Source organism: Urocampus carinirostris, chromosome 1 (genome assembly GCF_059441175.1).
Source record: "Urocampus carinirostris isolate Australia breed hairy pipefish chromosome 1, RoL_Ucar_1.0, whole genome shotgun sequence".
NCBI classification, from domain to species: domain Eukaryota; kingdom Metazoa; phylum Chordata; class Actinopteri; order Syngnathiformes; family Syngnathidae; genus Urocampus; species Urocampus carinirostris.
This window is the reverse complement of record NC_142349.1, coordinates 58,700,448-58,724,454: the sequence shown is the minus strand read 5'-3', so window position 1 is coordinate 58,724,454 and position 24,007 is coordinate 58,700,448. Positions and strand designations below refer to the sequence as shown.

At 41.1% G+C, this 24,007-nt stretch overlaps 1 protein-coding gene across 1 annotated transcript in view; it reads left to right on the top strand.

The window, feature by feature from the left end:
* Positions 1-24,007, top strand: part of LOC148376401 (supervillin-like) — a 42,448-nt gene that overhangs the window by 6,185 nt on the left and 12,256 nt on the right. Inside the window, 26 exon segments of the mRNA XM_088346795.1 lie at positions 698-789; positions 920-977; positions 1,737-1,885; positions 1,957-2,755; positions 2,966-3,049; positions 3,352-4,479; positions 6,327-6,494; positions 6,568-6,605; positions 6,678-6,742; positions 6,800-6,936; positions 8,346-8,441; positions 10,792-11,023; positions 12,582-13,020; positions 14,585-15,053; positions 16,414-16,537; positions 16,667-16,723; positions 16,924-17,001; positions 17,575-17,731; positions 17,840-17,932; positions 18,197-18,277; positions 19,646-20,005; positions 20,974-21,132; positions 21,198-21,334; positions 22,692-22,839; positions 22,910-23,055; positions 23,168-23,343. Of these exon segments, the coding sequence (XP_088202921.1) occupies positions 698-789; positions 920-977; positions 1,737-1,885; positions 1,957-2,755; positions 2,966-3,049; positions 3,352-4,479; positions 6,327-6,494; positions 6,568-6,605; positions 6,678-6,742; positions 6,800-6,936; positions 8,346-8,441; positions 10,792-11,023; positions 12,582-13,020; positions 14,585-15,053; positions 16,414-16,537; positions 16,667-16,723; positions 16,924-17,001; positions 17,575-17,731; positions 17,840-17,932; positions 18,197-18,277; positions 19,646-20,005; positions 20,974-21,132; positions 21,198-21,334; positions 22,692-22,839; positions 22,910-23,055; positions 23,168-23,343 (5,670 nt within the window).

Sequence of the window (24,007 nt, the reverse complement as noted above, 5' to 3'; positions counted from 1 at the left end):
GTTCTTCCCACCTAAAATAAACATCACACATGCGGCAGTGATACATTATTCCCAGTGGATGATTGCTCGAGTGAGGTATGGCAGAGCCCCTTTTAAAAATGGGTTGGGGGCATTCTTTGCGGATTTCGCATATCGCTGAGGGTTCTGTTCCCAGTAAACCGTGATAAATAAGGGATTACAGTATTTGCGTAGTGACGTTGCACGTGCTTTTACGCACCGATCGGATTCCTTGCAAATAGCATGTAGACAGGGTTTACCAGTTTGTCACTAGACAAGTAAACATTTAATTCGGATTACTCCTATCAGTTCCCAGGAAACACAAGGTAATTCTGCAAATGGTTTAAATGTTCTCAAGCGTGTTAATTGACGTACTTATACTTGGAACCTATGAAAAGAAAGGAGGCCAAAGTTGAACTGCCAAATGTTGATGGAATTCTGTATAAAATCTCAAAAATATTCTGAAGAAACCTTTTTTTTCTTTTAATAGTAGGTTTTCAGATCTAGATAGAGCTGATGTATGCCCCCCTCCAAAAGTTCAAACTAAACGATTCTGTTGGATGTGCCATTTTCACCTGGCATCACCCCTTGAAGACAGTCAACAGTTGTTTACCATAAAGCCCCTTAAACCGCTTAGCGTGGATTCACAGGTTTTTTTTTTCTCAACTGTTTTTTTTCCTTTTTTTCTTTTGCCTTTCAGTTTTCAGAGCGATTTCTCTCTGCACGAAAAGACTGCCCTGGTCAAGAGTGTGTCTGACACAGATGCCAAACTCCTGGTGGTACTTCCCAAGGGTGTGCATTGTTTCTCATTTATGTATTTAATTCATTTTTTTTTATTTTTTTTTAATTCAATAATTGAATTCATATATTTAATTACTTTCTTTATTTATTCATTTATTATAATACATTTTCCAATCCTTAGTTTCAGAATTGAAGAAGTACTTTGAAGGGGCTCCTCCGAAAGATTTTGAGATGAACAGGTACGGATTATTTAAGCGGAGTGCACATAAAACCTATATCTCAATCACAGCAGCAATATATGCTTATAAATTTCCTTACCACACACGAGAATTCGCTTCCTGTAACATACATAGCATGATAGCCCAAGGCGAGAATTATCGTCATTTACTTCACTTCTATCTTCTCTAAGAAAGAATGCTTCTCACTTAAGACATACATTCATATTTCAGAGAGGATATTTAGTAATCTGTTGTAGATTGATAAAAAAAGGATGATATTTCTGCTTTAATCTGTCTACAAGGACATAATTTAGAATTACCGTAAAATAAACACAACACGGCAGTAGACAGGAGAACTTTGCAGAAAGTCATTGACACAGCCCAGGAAATCATCAACTGTTCTCTTTCCAGTCTGTAGGACATTTCGGGCACTCGCTACCACAGCACAGTTGACAGCATTACTAAGGACTGATTTGCAGATACTGCAAGACCGATCTGGCAGACGCAACATGTCCCTTAAAACAAAGACTAACTGGCTCACAGACAGTTTCTTCCCCAGAGCCCCCACTACCTTAAACAACCTCACAAAACTGGAAAAAAAAATATATCTTGCCCGCGTATAAGAAAATCTATCTATAATTTATTTCATCTTGTAGTTTTACTTGGTTTAACTTCTTCTTTACATTTAAAAAGGAAAGAAAACACTCAAACTCAGCATGAGTATGTATATCTATGTATGCTACTTAATATCAGACTGTTAACAATACTACAATCTTTCAGGAAGGAGAGGATCGCTCGCCGCCTGGAAGGAATTGAAAGTGATTCTCCTCCAGTCCTACTACCTGGTGGTATGGTTGCCAACAGAATGCTGGAAGAAGACCCACCCCGGTACACCAGGGCCTCGGACCCCTGCGAGCCCTGCACCATGAGTGAGCTGACGCCCGACTTTTCTGGCCTTTGTTAACTATAAAATCACATCTTCACTTAATTCTGCTTGAAGTGAGGCAGTTGAGTCCGGAGGAGCTGGAAACATCCCTAAAGCCAATGACATCCCCTCGACGACACGCTAGAGGCCGCACAGAGCCGATTTTGGTGTATGTCGACCCAGTGACGTTATCCGCATCATCGCCGCCAGTGTCGCCACCCCAACCTGTAAATTCCAAGGCTGAACGTATTGCCCGCTACAAAGCGGAGAGACGGCGGCAGCTGTCGGAGCGGTATGGCATCCTCCTGGACCAGGAACCGGACGAGTACACAGCACGCTTCCGTGCCCGACTTGATCAAAATTCTGCTGCCAAAAGAAACCAGATTGGAAAGCAGGACAGACCAGAAACAACCGATTATGAAACTATTGGCCCGTACCGGTCTGGTGTTGGCAGGGTTCACATGAGGACTCAACCAGACCTTGGACCTGTAAATCCACAAGCCTCAGAAAACACAAACCAAACTCCACCCCCGACGCAAGACAGCATATTCTCTGAGCGGGAAATGGCCAAGAATGTAGAGAACTACCGAAGGGGTGGAACTCAAGAACTGTCGCAAAGAATGACGGCTCAACAGCACAATGTAGCTCCAGCCCAATACCAAATTCACCCTCAGAAAGAAAACCCGCAGTCCCATCACACGGACACGTACCATCCAAATGTTAGTATCGATTACAGTAGGGACTCCAGTTCCGCAACTGTGCCCATCTCACCCCGCACTGCACGTCGGGCTTCACTGCCTTCAACCCGCCAGGGGATGTCGCCTGGAGATTTGTTCATTGAGCAGCAGGCACAGAGCATCCTCAACAGACAGGGGTAAGTTCATGAAAAGTCACTCTGATTTTGCTCTGGTTCAAGGCAAGGGGTTATGACCTCTTGTCTGAAGGCTTTAGTAGCAACCAGGGTATTATCCATTGTTTCAAAACTTTCTATTGGGGTTCCCCTTTTACAGTTTTTATTCAGTTGTTTTCCAGTAGTCGAACAATCATAAAACAAGTATTTGTGACTATTTGACATTTTACTCAGTCTTGCTGTCCTGTCGAAGAGCAAATGGTCGCCTAACACAGATACAGAGGGCAATCCTCAGGGATTCATTGACTAGCTGTCAAGGTACCGAGCAGCAACAGGAGAAACAATCCCTTTATTAATTGTGCTTAATGAATCAAACACCAGACAGTTTGGATTCTGCACCCACCTCATTCCTAATTGGCCTTACTTTTTCAATGGATTGCCAATAGTAAGTACCTTGGTCTAAATAATCCATCAATAGTGATACTTTGATGTTTCTACCGCAAAAAAAGGTTTTACAGTTTATGTACCTTAGATCAAGAGTGTTTGAGAGGCTAAACAAATCAAAGGGTGTTTCTTTGTTTCTGCTTACTGATCACATTTTTACAATCCTTTCCCCTAAGAACCAGAGGCAGTACACAAAGACCTCCCGAGTGGAACACAGACAGAAACCACCGTGCTAGACACCGAACTCTAGACTACCCCCTCCCACATGGTCATGAAACCTCCCACCACAGGACTGTTCCTCTTAATCGGCTTAGTTTGACTCAACACCAGTTTGCTCATAGCTACCAACCTGCTTATGAAAACCAAAAGTTCCCTGCATCGACTAACAAGCTCCAAAGTCCCCCAGAGGTTAAACCACGGAGACGAGTAAGCGCTGACCAAATCCATGCAGCCCGCAAGGAGGCAAGGCTGGATACCGGGCTGGAGGCGAGGCTGGAAACCCAGCATGGCTCCAAAGAAGAAGAACATACGGAAGGTTTGTTGAAAAGCCGGAAAGCGGTGCTGCCGTCCGAGATCCGTAGGCGGGAAAAGACAGAACCTCACACAGGTTCAAGCCAGTATGTGGAGTGGCAAAACTACACCCCAGATCAGAGGACCGTAGGTCAAGATCTTGAGGTGGACTGGCGGTCACCCAGAGAGCGAAGGCGAGAGAGGAACACGGACAAGATCCGAGAGCGAGAGAGGCACCGTCATTCAGGTCATTGGACTCAAGAGGACTCAAGACCTGTGCACCCAGAGAATATCTCTAAACCCGTCAACCATCCAGACTCACTCATGCTTTCATCAGAACCTAGACTGGGTGCCAAAGAAGATCTCCAAAGGCAAGAGCAATACAACTCCTCAAGAAGGTTTCAAACAGAACCCAAGGCAAGACAAGAAGCTCATTTGAAAATGGAAATTGAGCCTCGACAGTATGAAGTTTTAGAACCCCGTAGGCTTCAAGAACTGCAAAGGATTGACTCGGCAGTTTACCTTCAGAAGGGTTCTTCTTTACCTCAGGCCAAGCACAAAAGCACAGAAGCAAGCGCAGGGCCCAAACCCAAAACACGAACACGCTCCATGTCAGATATCGGTATCAGTCAGCACTCTGTCATGTACCGGAGAGAGAGGGCTGTCGAGAGTTCTGTCAGACCTGTGCTTCAATCAGGGGTTGTTAATGCCGAGATGGGAACCTTGGACACCCGGGTGTCGGTGGCCCAGCTGCGACACTCTTACCTGGAGAACGCCAACAGAAAGCCTGACTTGTAGGTCCTTTGGCATGAGTTCTGTCATGTTCAGTTGTATGACTAACTCTTTAAGTAGTAAAGTCCATCTTTTAACAAATGGGACCGGCTCTAGAGGACAAGTCTCCGACAAGGCTAACTAACACTTGGAATGTTAAAAGGAGGCCCCATGCATTCTGCATAAATGTATCAAGTGTTTAAACGTCAAACTGTATTTTAAATCTGGATTAAAACCTAGTTCTAAGATGGGCCTTCTGACACTAAATTTCCACGGGCAAAAATGACCTTAACGCAGTTAACAAAAGTGGAAGAAAATACCTCGTGGCTGTCTTTGATGATGAACTGAAGCCCTAAAAACAAACATTAAACCTGTCTTAATTAGTCTTTAAAAGTCTATCACAGACTTGAAAAAAGATAGATCTGATTTTACGCTCTTTAACAATAAAGTCTAGGCATTTAAATGATTAGACAGTTTCTTACCTGTGATGCATTCCCACAGCAACCTAGAAACGGATAGCACGGCATGTGCTACCCTAATTACTTCCTGTATCACCCCTCCCCACTGCCCCAAACACCTTTGACAACACATCCACCTGCCATTAACAAGCATAAGTTTAGATTACGTCGTTAATGTTGTCTGAAATTTTCTTAAAGGGACATTGTGTAATATTTGACCACTAGATGGCACTGTATTATCTAATGTGAACGGAAAACAGTGTCCAATGAGCGCAGCTTAGCGGCAAGATCCCAGACAAACATGACGGCGACTTCCAGGAATGGATTCCGCTTTGTAAAAGAAATACAAATTCTTCGAGCTATGAATATTTCTAAAGAAAATAACATTGGTATGATAGTTCATGTATTTTTGCCCATTACTCAAATCAATGCTTTTTTTACTGAATGAAGATTTTTTTGTATCACTGGGAAGAACTAAATATTACACACTTTCCCTTTAAGGCGAAAAATGCATGATAGAAAATTCAACATACAAATCGCACTGGAGTATAAGTCGCAGATACAATAAACTTTGATTATAATACTTTATTACAGAACAAAATAATAATTAAAAAACTGAGCATTTCATTCAGTCAGCTGTTTTGATGCAGATGCCTTATCTAAAAAAAGTTATTTTGCTGAGAACGATTCTCACCCAGAGTTCAGATGCTTGGTAGGAGAAAACTACACCTCTACAAGGAAAGACAACCCACCACATTCTACATTGGACTTGGTTCTGATGAATCTATTGTAATAATGCTAATCCAGGTCTGGTTAAACAAACTCTGTTGAGTCACTTGTGGCGATGAAAGTATTTTGCCTTTTGGACTGTTATGTTTTGGAGAGTTAGACCCAAGCCCAGACACACAAGCTGAATGACAATAGTTTATTTTGGAGCAAAGGGAATTGACAAAAACACGAGTGGAAGAGAAAAAGACAAACAAAAAACACAGACCGGACAACACTCATGGCTGGCAAAGTCCAAAATAGATCAAGACTTTGTATACTCGGGCAGGAGATCAGAAAACATCAAGAGCAAACAACAATCTGACAGCCTTTCCTATCATCAGAGTCCTTAAATACTGGGTTCTTATTAAGAGTACGATGTGGGTGGGGAAGCAGGTGTCGGGTCCTCCTCTTCACCTAAATGTTGGTGCCGTCTGGAGGTTGGTGGTGTGCTGAATCCCAACATAGACTAAGATTTGCCACCTATAAAAACCACTAACCAAAGTCCTAACTATGTCATATTCCCCTCGGCAGAGTAATATATTTAAAGTCTAACTTTTGTTTATCTAAAACTGCACGCAGATTGTATCTAACTCCCTTCAATTTCTTCGTTTGCACTTTCAAACAAACACATTCTCTGTCCACAGAAGCGAGAGTAGCCAGTCCCCAGCGACGGAGGTAGACCCAGGGTTGGATGGCCGAGGAGACCGACCGGTTCGGAAGCCCCGCCGCTATATCACCCCTGGCGACGGCCGCGATTCGGAAAGGAGTCGGACTCAACCCATCACATCAGCAGAACGTCTGGAGACTGACCGGTGTGAAAATGAAGTCCTCATAGACTACTCGAAGAAGCTAATATCTTGATCTGACCTGTTTTTTTTTACTTAGGTCCCATCTCAGTCCAATCCACTTGGAAGATGTTGAAGGTGATTTGTAATCTTTTTGCTAACAGATCTTATTTGAAACCCAAACTACAGTTTGAATCTCTCACTCTGTAGTGGATGAGGAAAAACTGGACGAGCGAGCCAAGATGAGCGTGGCAGCGAAGATGTCTCTTTTCAGGGTAAGAACTTTCAACCCAAATTCTTGGACCCACACATTGATTTTCCTCTTTTGGCAGGAGTTAGAAAAGACGTCGGAAGGGGGCGTGCCCAAACCCCGTTCCAGGAACGCTGCCGTGGAGCGCCGTCTGCGGAGGGTCCAAGACCGCTCCCAGACTCAGCCTGTCACCAGCAAGGATGTGGTGGACGCTTGCAGGTACTATTACATTCAGAAACTATATACTGTCTTGTCAGCAGGTGGTGCTATTGCAATGGTTTTAAGACCATTTAGTCGGAACTGATCCTAAATCGTATGTTACAGGTGCTTTGTTTTGTACTTGGGGTTCCCTTAACCACACATGGGCACCATTTCCTGATGTGTGTCTTGGGCAAGTACAGCGTAGTGGCAAATATTCCCACTAGGTTTCAAACCGGGGACCTTTCAATGTGCTAAGCACTGCACTAGGGTAACACATACAAAATCAGTAAATCTTTTAAATTGATTTTTGTTTTTGTTTCCTCAATTTACTTTATGTTTTAAGAATTATTTTTAAATGTCTTTATTAACAAAATTATCTAATACCTTGGGATTTATTTTCATACATTTGAAGTTTTAAGCTTAAAATATACCCTACAAAATTGTGTGTATTTTTAGTGTAATTTTCTCTTTTAACATATTTTAACTTTGTTTCTAGTTAAAGAATGAAATGTATATTTTCTAACATATTGTTAATCATTTGGTTCAAATCAAATATGTTTTTCTGATCTTTCTTGAAAATATTCCTCAAACATGAAAGATTATCTACAATTTACTATTTAATACTTAATCGGTGTGATAAAGATGTTTTTCTCCTCCAGTAATGTGACAAAATTTCTTAAAACTGGAAAAAATACACTTAAAATAAGCTAAAAAATTTTGGCCAATGGAGTACAAATGTATTTTTGCAGTTTTTTTAACATTTATTTCATTATAAATAAGGCAAGATATATAGAAAACTGAGGTTTATTGGAAAATGATAATACTTGGAAAAGCAAATAATACCTTAACAGCAATACATTAGTAGAAAAACAAGTACTATTAAAAAGGGCTTCAAAAAAGAAATTATCCTCCACATCTTTTTGTATAGATTAGCCTTCCATTACAAATTATTATATTATTATATTTTTTATATACTCTTTATTGTGATAGGTGAATATTTTTAAAGATCAGAAGTACAAGTGACTACCCAAAAGTTGAGTTGTCATGCTAGTATCAGTGTAAAAATTAGTAGTATTGACCACCCCTGTATTTTATAATTACTCACTACTTTATACAATTTTCTGCCACCTTCTCTGATGACATGCGCTTAAAATGGTTTTACATTGACGTCAAGCTGCAATGACCATTCGAATTTCAGTGAGTCCGTGTACTTTTTATTATTGTCTCGGTTATAACCATTTTAATGATAGTTTGCTTTATTTCAATCTACTTTCACAAACTGACTCGAACCAAATAGTTCAGAATGGAATTGAGTAAACATTCAATTCTCATTTGGTTTCATGATAGAAATGTCTGCCGTAGTACTAAAAAGATGGATGCCAACAAGTATTATTGTTCAAGTAATACAATTATTTTTCCCTCTGAAGTGATCCTTCCACATCATCGCAGGCAGTGGGAAACCAAACCAGTACAATCGCCACCCCTAGTTCACCAGTAGTTGGCGTTACAGCGACGACCATCAGGTAAAACAGCACCAAAAAAAGACAATTCACATGTGATTCATTAGCCACCCCTTTTTTTGTGACAAAGCAGCATGAAGTACTTTTTGCATTCCCCTTATGAAGCTTTAATAAACCTTACAAACACAATGTATCACCTATTTACTCTCAGCAAGACAGACTGTGTAGTATAAAAACATAAGAACATAATAATTTGTTTATCAAGTTTATTTATTTAGCAGTGAAATGCTTGACGGAGGAAAACATTTGGGGTACAGCAACAATATTAACAACCTACAACTACGCTGTTCTCTGCTACCAGTCTCTAATACAATCCCGATTCGAGCCCTAATGTGTCAGGACCAGAACAGAAACAGGACCCAATTGCGTTACGTTTCTCACCAGTTTTATTAAAGGAAAGAGGAAGGGCTGTGCCCACGATCCGGTGTTCGCTAGGTGCGGGAAGCAATTCGCTCTCGTACTCGGATTGTGATCCGAACACGGAAGTGGATCTTCCGTAGCGAGCGATGGCAGTGTCAAGGACAGAAAAACAGGTCGATAGCCGGGACAGGAGAGAAAAAAAGCGTGGTCGGGGTCAAAAACGGGTCGTAGGCTGGAACGGGAGAGCAGACGTGGTCGGGATCAGAAACGGGTCGTAAGTTGGGACGGTAGAGCAAACGTGGTCAGGATAAAAAACGGTTGCATATTGCAAATTCTGAATTTTGAGCATGTAAAAGAATTTGTAGTTGATGGTAGAGAAGGTACCGTAATGAGGGCCCGAAAAACATCTTATTTGTCATCGTAAGGTGAAAAGAACAAACTAGGGACGCCAAATCCCGAAGGTCTATTGAAGTTTATTTGTTTTTTATTAAAATGAAGCAGATTGTCCACAATATTTTTCTTGGTGGCCTCTTGATGGCGTCAATGTCCACGTCTCGTCCTCCCCTCGCGAGCGGCTGCTGCACCTTATAGGGGAAAGAAGCTGCTTTGTACTCAATAACTCAGCAGTGATGATCTCCAGCATTCCCGCTTGCTGCATTCTTTGCCTTCTTACAAGGTCCAGATGTCAGGAGTTGGGCACCAAATGCTAAGCCTACACTTCACAGCTCATCAAGGGATTTGCTTTGCTCTATGTGAGAAAAAAACAACAACATAAAAACAGTCACAAAGTTAATTGCAATTCCAAGTTTTATTTTTGAAAATGTAATTTTTGGAAAACCCTAAAGTTGACTTGAAATCCTATTTCAATTTAGCATCAAACTTTAATATAAAAGCCTTGATTCGAAATCGTAAACATCTCTACAATTATCTATTTTTTTGAAACCTAAAAATTTGTTCCAGAGCCCTAACTTATTAAAACTTTAAACTCATTATGATACCAATTTTGATATCACGGTTGAGATTGATCGACGCTGATTCCGATACCGATCACATTGATTAAATGTAAATGATTGTGTTATAGTGTTTCTCAGTAACAATTATTTTAACATGGAGTTAATTCATATTCTTGTTTCGAAACATTGACTGTTTAAAGCTTTGAATTCAAGCCGATACCAATTTTGATAGATGAGTGGAAATGGTTAATACTGATTCCAATACTGATTACGCTGATTTTATGCATATTATTGTGTTGTCGTCTATCCCAGTAACAATTATTTTAACACGCAATTCTATACAAATCTTGCTCTAAAGTCATAACTTTTTCAAACTTTAAGGACAACTTGCTGTGGTTGACGGAATAATGGATTCTGGTGTTTACTAGAAAAGCCCAAAGGAGAACATCAGGCCATCAGTTCGTGTCCTCAGACTCAAGTATGATCCAAAGCACACCAGCAAGTCCACCACAGAATGGCTCAAAAAACGAAAACAAAACAAAGGTTCTCGGGTGGCCAAGTCAAAATTGGATTTATATCCATTGGGATGCTGTGGTTTGACCTAAAATGGGCAGTTCATGCCAGAAAACCCTCCAATATGACATATTCAAAACAATTTTGCAAAGAAGAGTGGGAGAAAGTTCCTCCACAGCGTTGTGAAAGACTCATTACCAACCATCATGAAGGTTTATTTCTGTTATCGCTGTCAAAGGTAACTCGCTATTAGGTTTAGGCTGCAATTACTTTTTCAAAGACGGTCAGATAGGTTTCGAATTGTTTGGGCCTTAATAAATGGAATCAAAATTTCAAAACTCCTTTTTGTATTTCTTTGGGTTGTCTTTGTGTAATATTAAAATTGGTTTGATGATCTGAAACCATTGTTAATGATAACTGTAAATATCAAATACCTTTTCACTGCACTGTACACAAAGAGAATGTTTTTCCAAAATCCAAACTTTTACCGAATCATCGTAGTATTGTTTAATTTCTCTTCGATTCAGTATCCAGGCACCTCCATCCCCTCAGCAGAAGGTCCAGGAGACACTACCGAGTGAGACACCGAATGAAGAGGGGGACGATCTTTCCACCCTTACCCTGGCTGAGAAGATGGCCCTCTTCAACCGGCTTGCACATCCTACAGACGAGGCGGCCCTAAGGGCCGAAGCCCTCCGTCAGCGTCGTGCTCTGGCCCGCTTTCAGACACAGCCCATCACCCAAGACGAAGTGCAACAGGTATTTTCAATATTTTCCACAAAAATAAGAAACTAGGCTTTGAGAAGATACATCAGGATGAGTGAATATAAAGTTGCCTTTATGAATACGTTTTAGATTATCCTAAACTGTATAACACCAAAATGGTTGACCCCGGTCTAAATGCCCGGAAATTACTGAATGGATCCCGATGAAACCAGTTACACATGTTGAAGGTCATACGTTTTATTGGTTTAATTTACACATATAAAATACAAATATTTGTTGGTTCTATGACAGATTTTCATAAAAGTTTAATATGAGTGCCAATTGTAATCATTATGTTTATTAACTTTGCCACTCGAGTGAAACTTGGCTTCATCACTAAACACTAGACGATCATCTAAATCATCTTATTTGAGTTTAGCTAGCATTTCCACACAAAATGATTTATGTTTTCACTTATCACCTTTCCTGAATGAGGTGCAGCTTGTAAGGTTTAAATCAAAATTGTTTCCTTAAAGTTTGCCAAACTGTTGTTTGTGGCAAATGGGTTTCCATGCTCTTCTGACACTCTTCCAAGGGCTATGTTGGAAGGCTCAAAGTACCTGCTCCAATGTCTCTCCTGATTTGATGGCCCTCCTGGCGATTTGGGTTTGCAAAAGCAGCCCTTTTCTTGAATCATTAGTGCCTAGGCCTTATTTGTTTTGTAGTTGGTGTCTGGTGTACTACAACCTGAGGATAAGCGCCACAGATAATGGAGGGATGGATACTGCAAACTGCATAGTATTTTGTTATTTTAATCTGGGGTACCAAGGGGTTTTAAATGCCTTAGTTCCCCTATCTTCTACTATATGGCATTTTCTCTGTACGATTCCCACCTCAGCATACAGTACAATGCCATATCCCGGGGGTTTACTGTATTCCATAACTAAACAGCTGTCCTCACAGGTCTCTGACCCTCCGGTTGGCTCCTCAGTGGACCATACTCAGTCCAAGTCTGAAAAAAATGTAAGGTCCCTGAAACTGATTGGATGCATTTGAGTGAGCATCTTGTCTTTTGATAGAAGTGATCTTGTTGTCTGATGAAAGGAATGCTATAAATTTTGCAAGGTTTGCTGGCTTTGGTGTATGACAAGCATGATTGCTTTTCAAATGTAACAAGAAAATAATTTTACATTTTGAGATTTTTAATGCATACCGTCGGATGTAGTGCTTAAAGAGGGGCTTGTTCAAAACCAATTTGATGGCCCATTAATAAACAAACAAAATAAAAAAGAACATGTACATATAAAATTTTGCATGTGTGTTCTTAGATGCATATCGGAAAAATGGGATACCTATTTTCCTTTTGTATTGCCAAGGTATCAGATCAAGACTCTGTATAGGCAGGTTCAAGCTGGCAATGTTCTTCTTGGGAAGACTGGAGAGCAGGGCATTACAATAATCCAAACAAAATAATAGAAAAGCATGCATCAGCACCCCCTTGTTTGACTGAGAAAGGAATGGGCGGACTCTGGCTAAATATGGCCAGCAACTCTAAAAGTTTGCCCACCCTTTCTTTCTGCAATTTCAAATATTTATTATTTTTCATTCATAGATAAAACAGAGCAGTCAAGTGCGACTAGAGCCCCTCCCTGCCTCCATAGTTCGCTCAATGGCAGCTTCCCCCTCACATGCTTCTGTTGCCACGGTAACCATGATGCCCGCTATTTCCTGCGAGGGGACCCCTGCCACCCACCAACAGACCACCACTGCAGAACACCAGGAGAGGGCATCGCGGCACCTCTCGGTGACCCACAACTCGGGGGACCCGTGCCACTCATGGCCCCTCCCCATTAGCTCCGAACAACCGGGGGCTCCCCCTTGTCCCGCCCCTTCTTCCAGCAGTCTTCGCCGGCACCAGCAGGAGGCAGACGAAAAGGAGGAGGCGCATCCCATCTCAAAAGAACTCAGTGATCCCCGGGAGGAGAACTCGGAGGAAGGAGGAGAAGCGGCAGGAGGAGACTGGGGCGCCCCAAGCCGAAGACGATTCCCAGGTAGGAAACGAGTTCAGTGTGAGAACAAAAGGGAGAAAGGGCGGTGGACTCTCTTCATTATCTCTTTCTGTGCTCCCACGCATCAATGCTCAACAAGCACACACTTGCCTCAGCCTTCCCCGCTGAGGGGAGAAGGTGGGGTGGCTGGATTTATTCGGGTGGCAAAAAGAGAGTGAGGGATTTGTCTCATTTGTATTCAGCACAACCACATGGATCTCTTTGTCCCAAAGAGAGGGAGCTAGCAAAGCATTTCATCCTGAAGGTGGCATGTTACCGTCAGTGGGATTGGGCAAGGACACAATAGGAGTGTCAAACCAACCAGCGTTTGGAATCGAGAAGAGTCAGAGTAACCTCTGCCTTTTGGCACCCAGATTTAAAGTTGGACTTCCGTGCCTGAATGATCTGTCACTGATATTAGAGTGGTCTTTATTGTCATTGGTACCAACATATTGATCATTGTTTGAAACAACATTAGACATGGCAGTTCAGGAGTAACATGTAATAGAAGATTTTCAACAAAAAAAACAAGATACAAAGGACTATTACAATGGATAGTACCACCACTCTCACCCCCATCAACATCCCAGTCCTTAAGGAACCAAAGCCCGTGACAATATTTATTCAAAAATGGCATGAGGGTGCTGAGGTGAAGGACTGCTTTCAACAAACTTGTTGGGAGGGGTTTGAGAATCAGGACCTGCAGGAGTACACTAACACTGTATTTCCTCTTATGCAAACACTGTATGGGTCAGTTTGGTGTATGTGCGCTTTTAAGAGTTAAAGCAATTTTTAAGATTTAAATAAAAGTTGAATAGCAGTCCGGAAAAACTCATGGCTGGCAAATTTTAGGAAGTCCAGGATCGATCAAAATGGTCAAGAAACATACACCGGCAGGAACATCAAAAAGGCAATCAACCATCAGACAGCTTCTAATGTAGGCATAGCCCTTAAATACACTTCTCCTGAGTATAGTCAGGTACGGGTAATGAACAGGTCCTTCAGTCTGTCTGCATGTTGGAACCCTTTGGAGGACAGTGGTGTGCTGAATCCTAACACAAAGATACTAAAGAAAGGAATGCTATTTGTAAATATATTATATACCACAGCCATATCCCCCTAGTGGGAGGTGGCTAGAGTCTTTTCTGACTCTTTTTGGGAGATTGATTCAGAGGAGGGGATTCCCAGCCCCCTCGCTCAACCCAACTGAGGTGTTGGGAGTCATTAGGTGACCAAACCCCCCAATTTTAGCAGGGAGGCAACGGGTACCAATGTTTACGTCTTAGGTATGACTCCGCCGAGGCTTGAACCACAACCTCCCAGTTTCAGGGCGGAAGCCATACCCCCAAGGCCACCGAGCTGGTTTTTGTAAATATAAAATTGGGAAATTTCTTTCAATAAACTTGACACGGTATCACAGTAGATTGCTTGAAAATCACTGCATTTTAGTCGGGAAACACTGCTCTAAGATGCCCGAGAAGAAATTAAAGTCCTTGTATTAGGAATCAAGCTTTTCTGTTTGATTTGCTTTACAAGTTCAGACAACCTTTCTGTGTCTTCCTTTCAGACCTGACGGATGGCACCGCATCACTCCAACCTCCAATAACTAAAGTGTTCTCCTCAACGACTCAAGTGTCAAGCATACAACAGACTCATCCTTTCATCCAACCTCCCACAACCCAACCTAGACCGTCCCTGCTGCAGACTCACGCTGAACTTCCAAAACCGCCATTATTGGCATACCACAAACCATTCACTCATCCCCAGCAGAACCAAGCCAGAACTCAGGAGGACCACTCTAAGACTTACATTCAACAGGACCTTCATTCCCCACCCAGACTTCAGGTTCCTCCTACACCACCTCCAAAACCACAAGGGTTTCCTCAAGCGCTGGTCAAGTCTCAGTCACTAGAGTTAGAACACAGCCACGACTTTGACAGTCTTGGAGTTCATTCCTGTGATCTTCCGTCTCCCACCGGCTCCACCGAACGTCTTTTTTACAACATGTCCGGCAAACAGATGTCCATCAAGGAGAGGTGAGCAGATGAAATGGCGTACTCGGCTGCAAGACCTGGATTTTTACATTTTGTGTAGAATACATTTAACATTAATTCAATTAATAATATATACTCTTATTGAACCTTCTAAGCTTTTTAGTGACACCTTAGTAAAACCTAACTAAAAATAAACAAACAAAAAAGGAAACTGACATCCACATCTAATAACATCTACTTTGGGAAAGGTATTCCTTCAAATTAGCAATATTAAGACACAAATCATTGTGAAACCCATTTCATAAATAAAATATCACTGCTCCAAGTGACCAATTTCCCCAGTTCGTGAAAAATGATCCATTTTAGTTGATTTCAATTGCATCATTCTACAATTTTATCACTGTGTGTACACCATGAATTGAGGGCAAGTCACTGGGCCTTAAAGGCCAAAGTGAGCAAGTACAGTAACTAATAGGTTTTACTTTCTAGCAGGGGATCCTCAGGATACGACATTAATTGGTTCTGTGTTGGGGATCGCAAGGTAATACTGTCATATGGCGGGGGATAGAAACTCTAATTAGCTACTGAGTTCCAAACTCCCAATAATCCAGGTGAAAACATTAAAATTGTATATACATATTAAACATTAGTAACAAAACAGTAAATAGCAAGTGTTACTTGTGTAATACATGTGTATATGATTAAATAGTATTATGTATAAAAAAACATGTAATTGTCTTGTTCTATCGTGTTACGTGAGCTGAACTGGCTCAGTGGGGTAAGTGGGTGGATGCAGAGGAAGACGGAGGTCGTGGTTTAAAAGAATAATTTTAAAGCTTTAACTTGCGAGGATTGTCTTGCCCTTTCAAGACTTTGTTGCATTATGTGCCTCTTTTTTTTTAATAATTGTCCAGATCGTCGATTACGGCCCTATTCTTTTGCGAGGGTAACGATGCTTGTTCATTCTTTGTATTTTTTGATGATCGCAAAATCCGTTTCCATGGTTATAATGTTTTTGGTTCTCCTGTCAACTATATAAATTAAATTTGGTCACGCAGGATTCATGCGAGAAAAGGGAGCATTGAAGAAGAATTGAAAATTAATTCCATGTAATTGTATAGCTATAGTGGGATATACAGAACATTTATGAAAAATATATGTTATAATTTTTTTCTGTTTATTTTATTAAAAGTATGAGTGATATCAGTGATTGCACTGTTAGGTATCAACCTGAAAAAAGGGTTACACAACATTCCTACTTTTTTTATGTTTTTTCGCGAGGAGACAAAAACAAAAAAGTATTCATCCCTGATCCCAATTGTTACAGTCCTGGAGATTTTAGAGCAGCTACTGTATATATATTTTTTGCACATTTCAGAGATAGTAAATTCGTTTTTGTCAGGGTGGCCCTTCTAAAGAAGAGCGGCGAGGAAGACTGGAGGAACCGAATCAACAAAAAGCAGGATGTGGCGAAGGTTGCGTCCGTCGAGGTGCCCCAGCAAGAGGAGGCGGAGCCTCAGAAGAAGGTGTGGTCTCAACACACATTTTCATTTTTCAAAAGCGTTATATTGCTTGCTGCTCGAAAATTGTTACAATAAAATCGTCATATATTGCCTTTTTTGTAATCCTTCCGACCCCATAAACCCGCCACTCAGGATGAAGAGGCGGTCATCAATGACCACTCTGCAGTCTGCTTATCCGATCAACTTTGGGTAAGACCCGCCTAACAGCCAATCACATTCAAGTGGGCGTTCCTGTAGTCCGATTGCATGTTATTATTCTAATCATTTGTTTTTCAATCGCAAGCCGTTTCACAAAATCAATTCATCCCTCAAGCAAGCAATTGAGAATGTTTGCATCCCCTCCCTTCTTCTTCTCTCATTCTCTCATCCTTCCACCTCTCCATCCTCAGGAGCCCGTCTTCTCCTCCACTTTCACTCCTCCTTTTTCCCTTGGACAAAAATGTCAATATGTTGACCAGCACGCTCAGGTAAGCTAAGGGGGTGGCTGCTTTGCTGTGCCACACTTTTTGTGCAATCATTCTTGAGTGAGTCCCATATTGTGTGTTTTTGTTTTAATGCCATTCCTGACTGCTTCGAGACTTCGGTTAGAACTGGGACTGTTTCCTTATGGTACTGATAAGTAAATTATCCAGAATGTCATGGTTGTAGTAGAGTAGACCACCGGAATACAGCTACCTTGCGTTACAATGCCAACCCCAACGCCCAAAAAGAGGCCGTCTAGGAAAGTCACCGTACTTGCACACGCAATAAAAGATCATGGCAGTGGTTGATTTCAGCCAGAAGATGGCATCAGCAAGTAGAATATTTTTCTATAACCCTTCGTCCAAGAATTAACCTGGTAATAACATAGTAACAACATAGTAATTACAGGATAAGTTGTTAATTTAGAAATGCATCTCAAACTGGGTACCCTTTGCGCGAATTGCTAACAAAAAGTAGCTCTTAGCTTCAAAAAGTTTGGAGACCTCTGCTCAGCATGCTTGAATAATGAACCTGACATTCCATTTCAGGGTCTATTCTGTTTTTGTTAACAATTTCAGCCTCAGCCAAGCAGAAAGGAGGTTAAAGATGCTCAGATGACCATCGAGGAAAGGAAGCAGATGATCTCCATGCGGGAGGATGCCTGGAAGAACAAGGGAAAGGGAGCAGCTAACGATTCCAGCCAGTACACCGTGGCGGCACGCATGGTCAAGAAGGGTCTGTAGAAAATAATGTTTTGGCTTTTTAGTTTTCGTGAAGCAGCATGTGGCTCACCCTTAGAGTTTTTTTTCTTTTCTACCTATTCTATTTCTTCCTGGGGCACAGGATTGGCTAACTCCACCTCAGCCGGGCAGATTAATCTTCCAGTCTCTACCAAGCTCAAGAGCGGCACAACCATTGTCGGGAAACCTCAAGAGAGTGCGTTTGAATTTTCTTATCAACATGTTAAACTACACTTGGGCACTCCGGTCCTGAAGGGCTGCATGTCCTACCTGGTTTTTGAGGTTTCTCTGCTCCAATACAGGTGAATCCCAGGTCCTGCCAGCTTGCTAAACTCGTAATTTGTATCAGCAGTTGGAGGTGAGAAACCTCCAAAATCATGCAGGACATGCAGCCATCGCAGACCGGAGGGCCAAGGTCTGCGTTAAACGATTTGGAATAAAACCTTTACTTTTTATGTAGACATCGAAGCCAAAGTAGACATGGAGTCGGATAAAAAGCTGGACAAGTTGGAGACCTTCTTGGGCCGCATCAACAGCAAAGGTATAGACAGTGCAAAGGAAAAAAAATCAGAGCATTTTACTCATTTTAAAAATACATGTTTCTTATTTCAATTGTATTTGGTTTCTTGAATAAAATAAGTAAAAAATTGAAATGAGTGAAAGTATCGTACTTCGCTCTTGGTGGATAATTTCCCTCTTTGAGAAATATTTTTTACCTAGATTACAAAAAGATAATGCGTAAAATCTAGCATCGGGTTTATAGTTTTACTCATTTTCAGGTGGTCATAAATTTTTTTTCAATCTTGGTAACAAATTATTTGAGCAGAATTTAAAAAATATATTGTGCCCGATTAAATATTTTGCTTTATTTATTTATCCTTTTCTTATTATTTTTGTCATATTATAAAATATGAAAAAAATCCCTTAAATGAGCAAAAGTAAAACTGGCCAATGCGGTAAGATTTGATTTTTACAAAGTACACTATTCATTTTTCTTATAATGTTTTTTTTATGTTGTTTCTCAAATAAAAAGGAATATTTATACTTGAAGTAAGCATCTAAAAGTTAATGTTCTTCCAATTTTTGAGTGAAAATATTCCTTAAAATGAGCAAAACTATTTTCAATGGAATAGATAAGTTAATTAAGCTTATTATAAAAATGTTTTTTATCACCTTATTCAAAAAAGGAGACAAAATCTATTCGTAAAATTGGCTAAATTATCCGCAATATGACAAACTTTTGTCGTGCAGCTGCAAAATAAGACAATTTTGCTTATCTTGATAATTGAGGAAAAAGTTACATTTATTAAAACTAGTTAAGTCATGTTTATTTGTATAGCCCTTAATCCCAAGGAGTCTTAAAGGGCTGCACAGACCACAGATTATTGCAAACCACAGACTATTATTACTATTATTATATATATATATATATATATATATATATATATATATATATATATATATATATATATATATATATATATATATATATATATATATATATATATATATATGGGATTATATATTGAGTAGTATGTTAGTTGCCAATTTTTCTCTTTTACCCTCTTGTTGTCCTCAATTTCTATAATCACCCCATGTCCTCTGGGTCAAAAAGACCCTTAAGTGATGACACTAATCCTTCAAGGTGTGCATAATGATTACATTTTAAACACCAAATTTTATATTGCCTGACAAATCACTTGTCCTTTACTAAAATATGTGTTGCAAAGTTCTCCTTCTTCACCTGTTTTGAAAAAAAACAAACTTTGGTTCACACAGTGGCGGGTCACTTTGACCCAAAGACAATAGGAGGGTTAAAGTATCTATCTATCTATCTATCTATCTATCTATCTATCTAAGTCTAGTGGAATTTTATTCCGTCATTACATTTTCTGTCAATTTCTTTTAGTGTTTGAGCCGCAGGAGAGTGCAACCCTGTCCGTCACAGAGAAGTCGGTGAAGGAAGTGATGAAGCTGGACGACGAGATCTTCTCCAACTTCTACCGCAGCGTGGCCCAAATCCCCAACATCTCCTCGCGTATCCAACCCGACGAGGACTTGGACGCTATATTCGGCTCGCGGCAGGGTTCGGGCAGGCTTACGTCGGCCGCCGTGCGGCACAAGCGCTCCGTGCGCCCGTCCAGGAACGTGCAGGCCTCCCGGAACCCAGTGAAGATGCTGGCCGCCCGCCAGGACATTCGTCACGAGTACACGGAGGAGAGGCTCAACATAGCTCAGCTGGAGAGTAAGAGGATGTCTTCAGACAAAGGTGAGTGCAGGGAAGGCACTGACCCTAATCCTGAAGCACAAGGGTTGTCATTTAGTTTTTTAAATTGTGACTAACGGGTTTGTAACTCAGCAGGTCCAGACACAAAAATACTTGGAACACTCAAAAATACAATAGAACCCCGGAATACAACAGTAATTTGGGAATGCTAGATGAAATCTTTGTAGAGTAATGTAATTAGCTAGTGCATTCCAAACCTCTAATACTCAAAATAAAACCATCAAAGTAGCAAAGTAATGTAAAGTAATATACAAGTACATGATAAAATTATATCTTAAAAAAAGGAAAAATGACATTTTGTTTGCCTTTGGTATCACGTGACTTGAGTTGGTAGAGTGGAGTTCTGGGTGGATGCAGAAGAGGACACACAGAGAATTATAATTAAAACTGATTTTAAAACGAACACATCTGAGGACTCATGCCCTTAGAATTGTTTTTGCTTGAAACGCCTCCCTATTCTTAATAATTGTTCCATATTTCTAACCAAGGGGAACAATGTGGGTTTTTTTTTTTTTTTTTTTTTTGGTAAGCGCAAGTTTCATTTCCAGAATAATCAGGTTTTTCTTCACCCTTTAGCATCACTTGGAAGTCTTGGAACCTATAGCTACACAAATCAAAGTTATTCACACAATATTTTGAACCGAGTGAAAGGGAGGATGGTGGGAAGTAGTTCACCATAACATATTGGCATCTTCATGATGCCATGACGCAACAAATAGCAGATCAGCATTTTATATAATGTTAGGTTGCACACAGGCATCTCAGAGATGGACAAACACCAAAAAGTAAACAATGTTTTTGGGCACACGTAACAATTATTTGTTAGTGGTGTATAACGGTATGGTGGGGTATAATGGTGTAACAAGGGGGCAAAAAACAATGTATTCTCCAATGTAATTTTTGTAATCATTGTAAAGTATTTTTAGAACGTTCCTCTTCCTGTGTTGCAGTGACCAAAAGCTCCGAATATTCTGACGCAGCTCTGGCGGGTCTGTCCAGTAAGGAAAACTACAGTTCCGTCACTTTGCGCAGTGTCAACATCGCGGAAACGCCCGCATCCAACAACAGCGCCCTCCCTTACAAAAACCTCATGCTGCTGCACATCAAAGGTAGTTGGGCCCTCAATAGAATACTCTATTTGTGCTTTGGTCTCATCCGTGGGCTTTTCTTGTAGGCCGTCGCCACGTTCAGACCAGGCTAGTCGAGCCCAGAGCATCGTCACTGAACAGCGGGGATTGTTTCGTGCTGGTGACGCCGGAGCACTGCTTTGTGTGGATTGGAGAGTTCTCCAATGTCATCGAAAGGGCAAAGGTGATCTTTATTGATGCCACAACTGAGCTACCAAATGTAAAAGTTTCTATTTTTTTTTCAATATAATATTTTCTCTAGAAATTTGACTTTATTATACAGATAGTGCTTGTCGATTAGTTCGGCGGCTAGTGCCACAGGCATTAGAATTAGCATCTGTAATTAGCATTAGCGGCTAATTTCACCGCTTACCTTAGGGTTAAGGGTTAGGGTTAGAGGGTAAAGATTAGGCTTGGGAGTTAGGGTTTACAGTTACAGTTAGGGGGTTAGGGGTAGTCACTGTCACTTTATTTTTTCCCTTATTGTCTTAACTCATCTTGAGTTAATCTTGTATGTCTCTCTTTTTTATATTCGTAATATTCTTATTACGTGTCTTATTATGCCCCACGTTGGGCGCCACTTATTTTGGAGGGGACGTCGTTGGGCGTTGCCCCAAAATATAAGCATTCAGCAACGTTCAAGCCATGTTCAAAATTTGTTTTATAATCTGTTCACATGAGATCACATGATGTTTTTTCCCGGAATCGAAAGTGTTTTTTCTCGGAATCGGCTCGCTTAGTCAACAACTTGTGATTTCTTGTATCAACATTATCTCATAACATCCTGCCAGATGTCTCTTGTTAGCTTGAAGGCTGCTGACTTACAGTTAATCCACAACAATACATGTCTATAGTTTCTTAGTTCTGTTACTGTGTGGCCAGCAAAGTAAGAATTTCATTGTGCAGGGACAATAAACACTTTGAATTCAAATTTGAATTTAAGAGTTTATGGATAAGGTTAGGGGGTTAAGGGTTCAGGTTTTGGGGCTAGGGTTAAGGTTTAGGGTTATGGGGTCTAGGTTAGAGAAAACAGCATGTATACAGGGTTATTTGTTTGTCACTAGTCAAGGAGACAATTAATTCGGATTGATCCAGCCCCTGGGAAACAGAAGGCTGTTCTCCAAGTGGTTTAAGTGTAAAGGTATTGGTAAAATGACACGGTACTTCCACAGATGACAGAATTTATCCTCAGAGCCATGTGATTATTTCTAAATTGACTAACAAATGACGGCTATAACGATATAAGACATCATAATGAGTTAAATGATTGATAAAAGAAGCATCCAAAATGATAAAGGGGCTGGGTCTCCTATAAGCCTTTGGCTTCAACCCGTCATCTATTTTTTTTCTTTTGTTCATTTTCTGATGTTTTTTGCAACATGCTTGAAAAGTATGACTAAATGTGAAAACAAGAAATACAATTACCTATTAATAGAAAAAAAAATGTCATGCACCGAAGACTTCAAATACGAACCGAGAAATGGCGAAGGAACACTGTATTGTTATTACATGTACTAACAATTTTGGATGATTTTCTTCAGGCAATGGATCTAGCGTTGTTCATCCAGACGAAGAAAGACTTAGGCTGCAGGGCAACCAAGGTACAGACCATCGAAGAAGGCCTCCATGCGCAGACTCCGGATATGCAAGAGTTTTGGACCATCCTGGGGGGACACAGTGCCTACCAGCGTAAGGGAAAAAAACAAGATTAATCTACAAATTGAGCAAAGGATACCAAACTTCGTGTTTCTGTAATTAGCTGCCGGTCCACCAGAAGAAGACGACCGCTTTGAGAACGCCATCGTGGAGACCAATTGCATTTTTCGCCTGATGGATGACAAGCTCATGCCCGACGATGATGAATGGGGAAGGGTTCCTCGATGTTCTTTGTTGTCATCCAAAGAAGTAAGTGCTTGTCTGCCAGTAAATATACTGGACTACCTTCCATCCCTAGTTTCAGCATACCAAGGCAACGTTTTGAATTTTTGTTGACATTGTTTCATGGTCTGCATTCCAGGTGCTGGTGTTGGACTTTGGCAGCGAAGTATACGTTTGGCACGGCAAAGAGGTGACGTTGACCCAGAGGAAGGTGGCTTTTCAACTGGCCAAACACCTCTGGAACGGTACCTTCAACTACACCTGCTGTGACATCAACCCCTTGGACCCTGGAGGATGCAACACCTTAATACCAAGGTAAATGTCACAAGCCAGAAACGGAGACAGGACCCAATAGCGTTCATTTTACTCAGTTTTATTGAGAAAGAAAGCAGTGCTTGCTTCCACGATCTGATGATCATCGGACAAGGGTAGCTGATGGCAGGAACGTGGAAGTGGCACTTCTGTGTCGAGCGAGGATAGTTGTGGGCGGCAGGAAAGCTAGTCGATAGCCGGGACAGGGGAGCAAGGGCGGTAACGAGTCCAGAAAAAAAGGTCGGCAACAAGTATCAGGCAGGAAACAGGGCAAAACAGGTCTATGGTCGGGACGGAAAAGCAGGGCAGAAACAGGTCCAGAAACAGGTCGGCAACAGGTAACAGGCAGGTGAAAACAGGGCAGGAGATTGTCGGAGGGTACGGAGCTTGCCTAGCAAAAGCGTAGGTAGGCAGGACGGTCTGACAGCTTCCTCTTGGGAGCCGGGGGTTTAAAAGGAGTCAGGGAACCAATCAGCGCTCAGGGCGCCAAATGAATAAATATTTAAAGGAAAAAAAATCATTTTATTTTACTTTGGTGTTACGTAACTATCTGGCAGAGAGCAGTTAGTGGGTGGATGCACAGAAGGAGCGGCAGCGGATTAAAATGAAAACCGATTTTAAATCTTGGACTTGAGAGGATTGTAAATGCCTTTAAAAGACCTTGTTG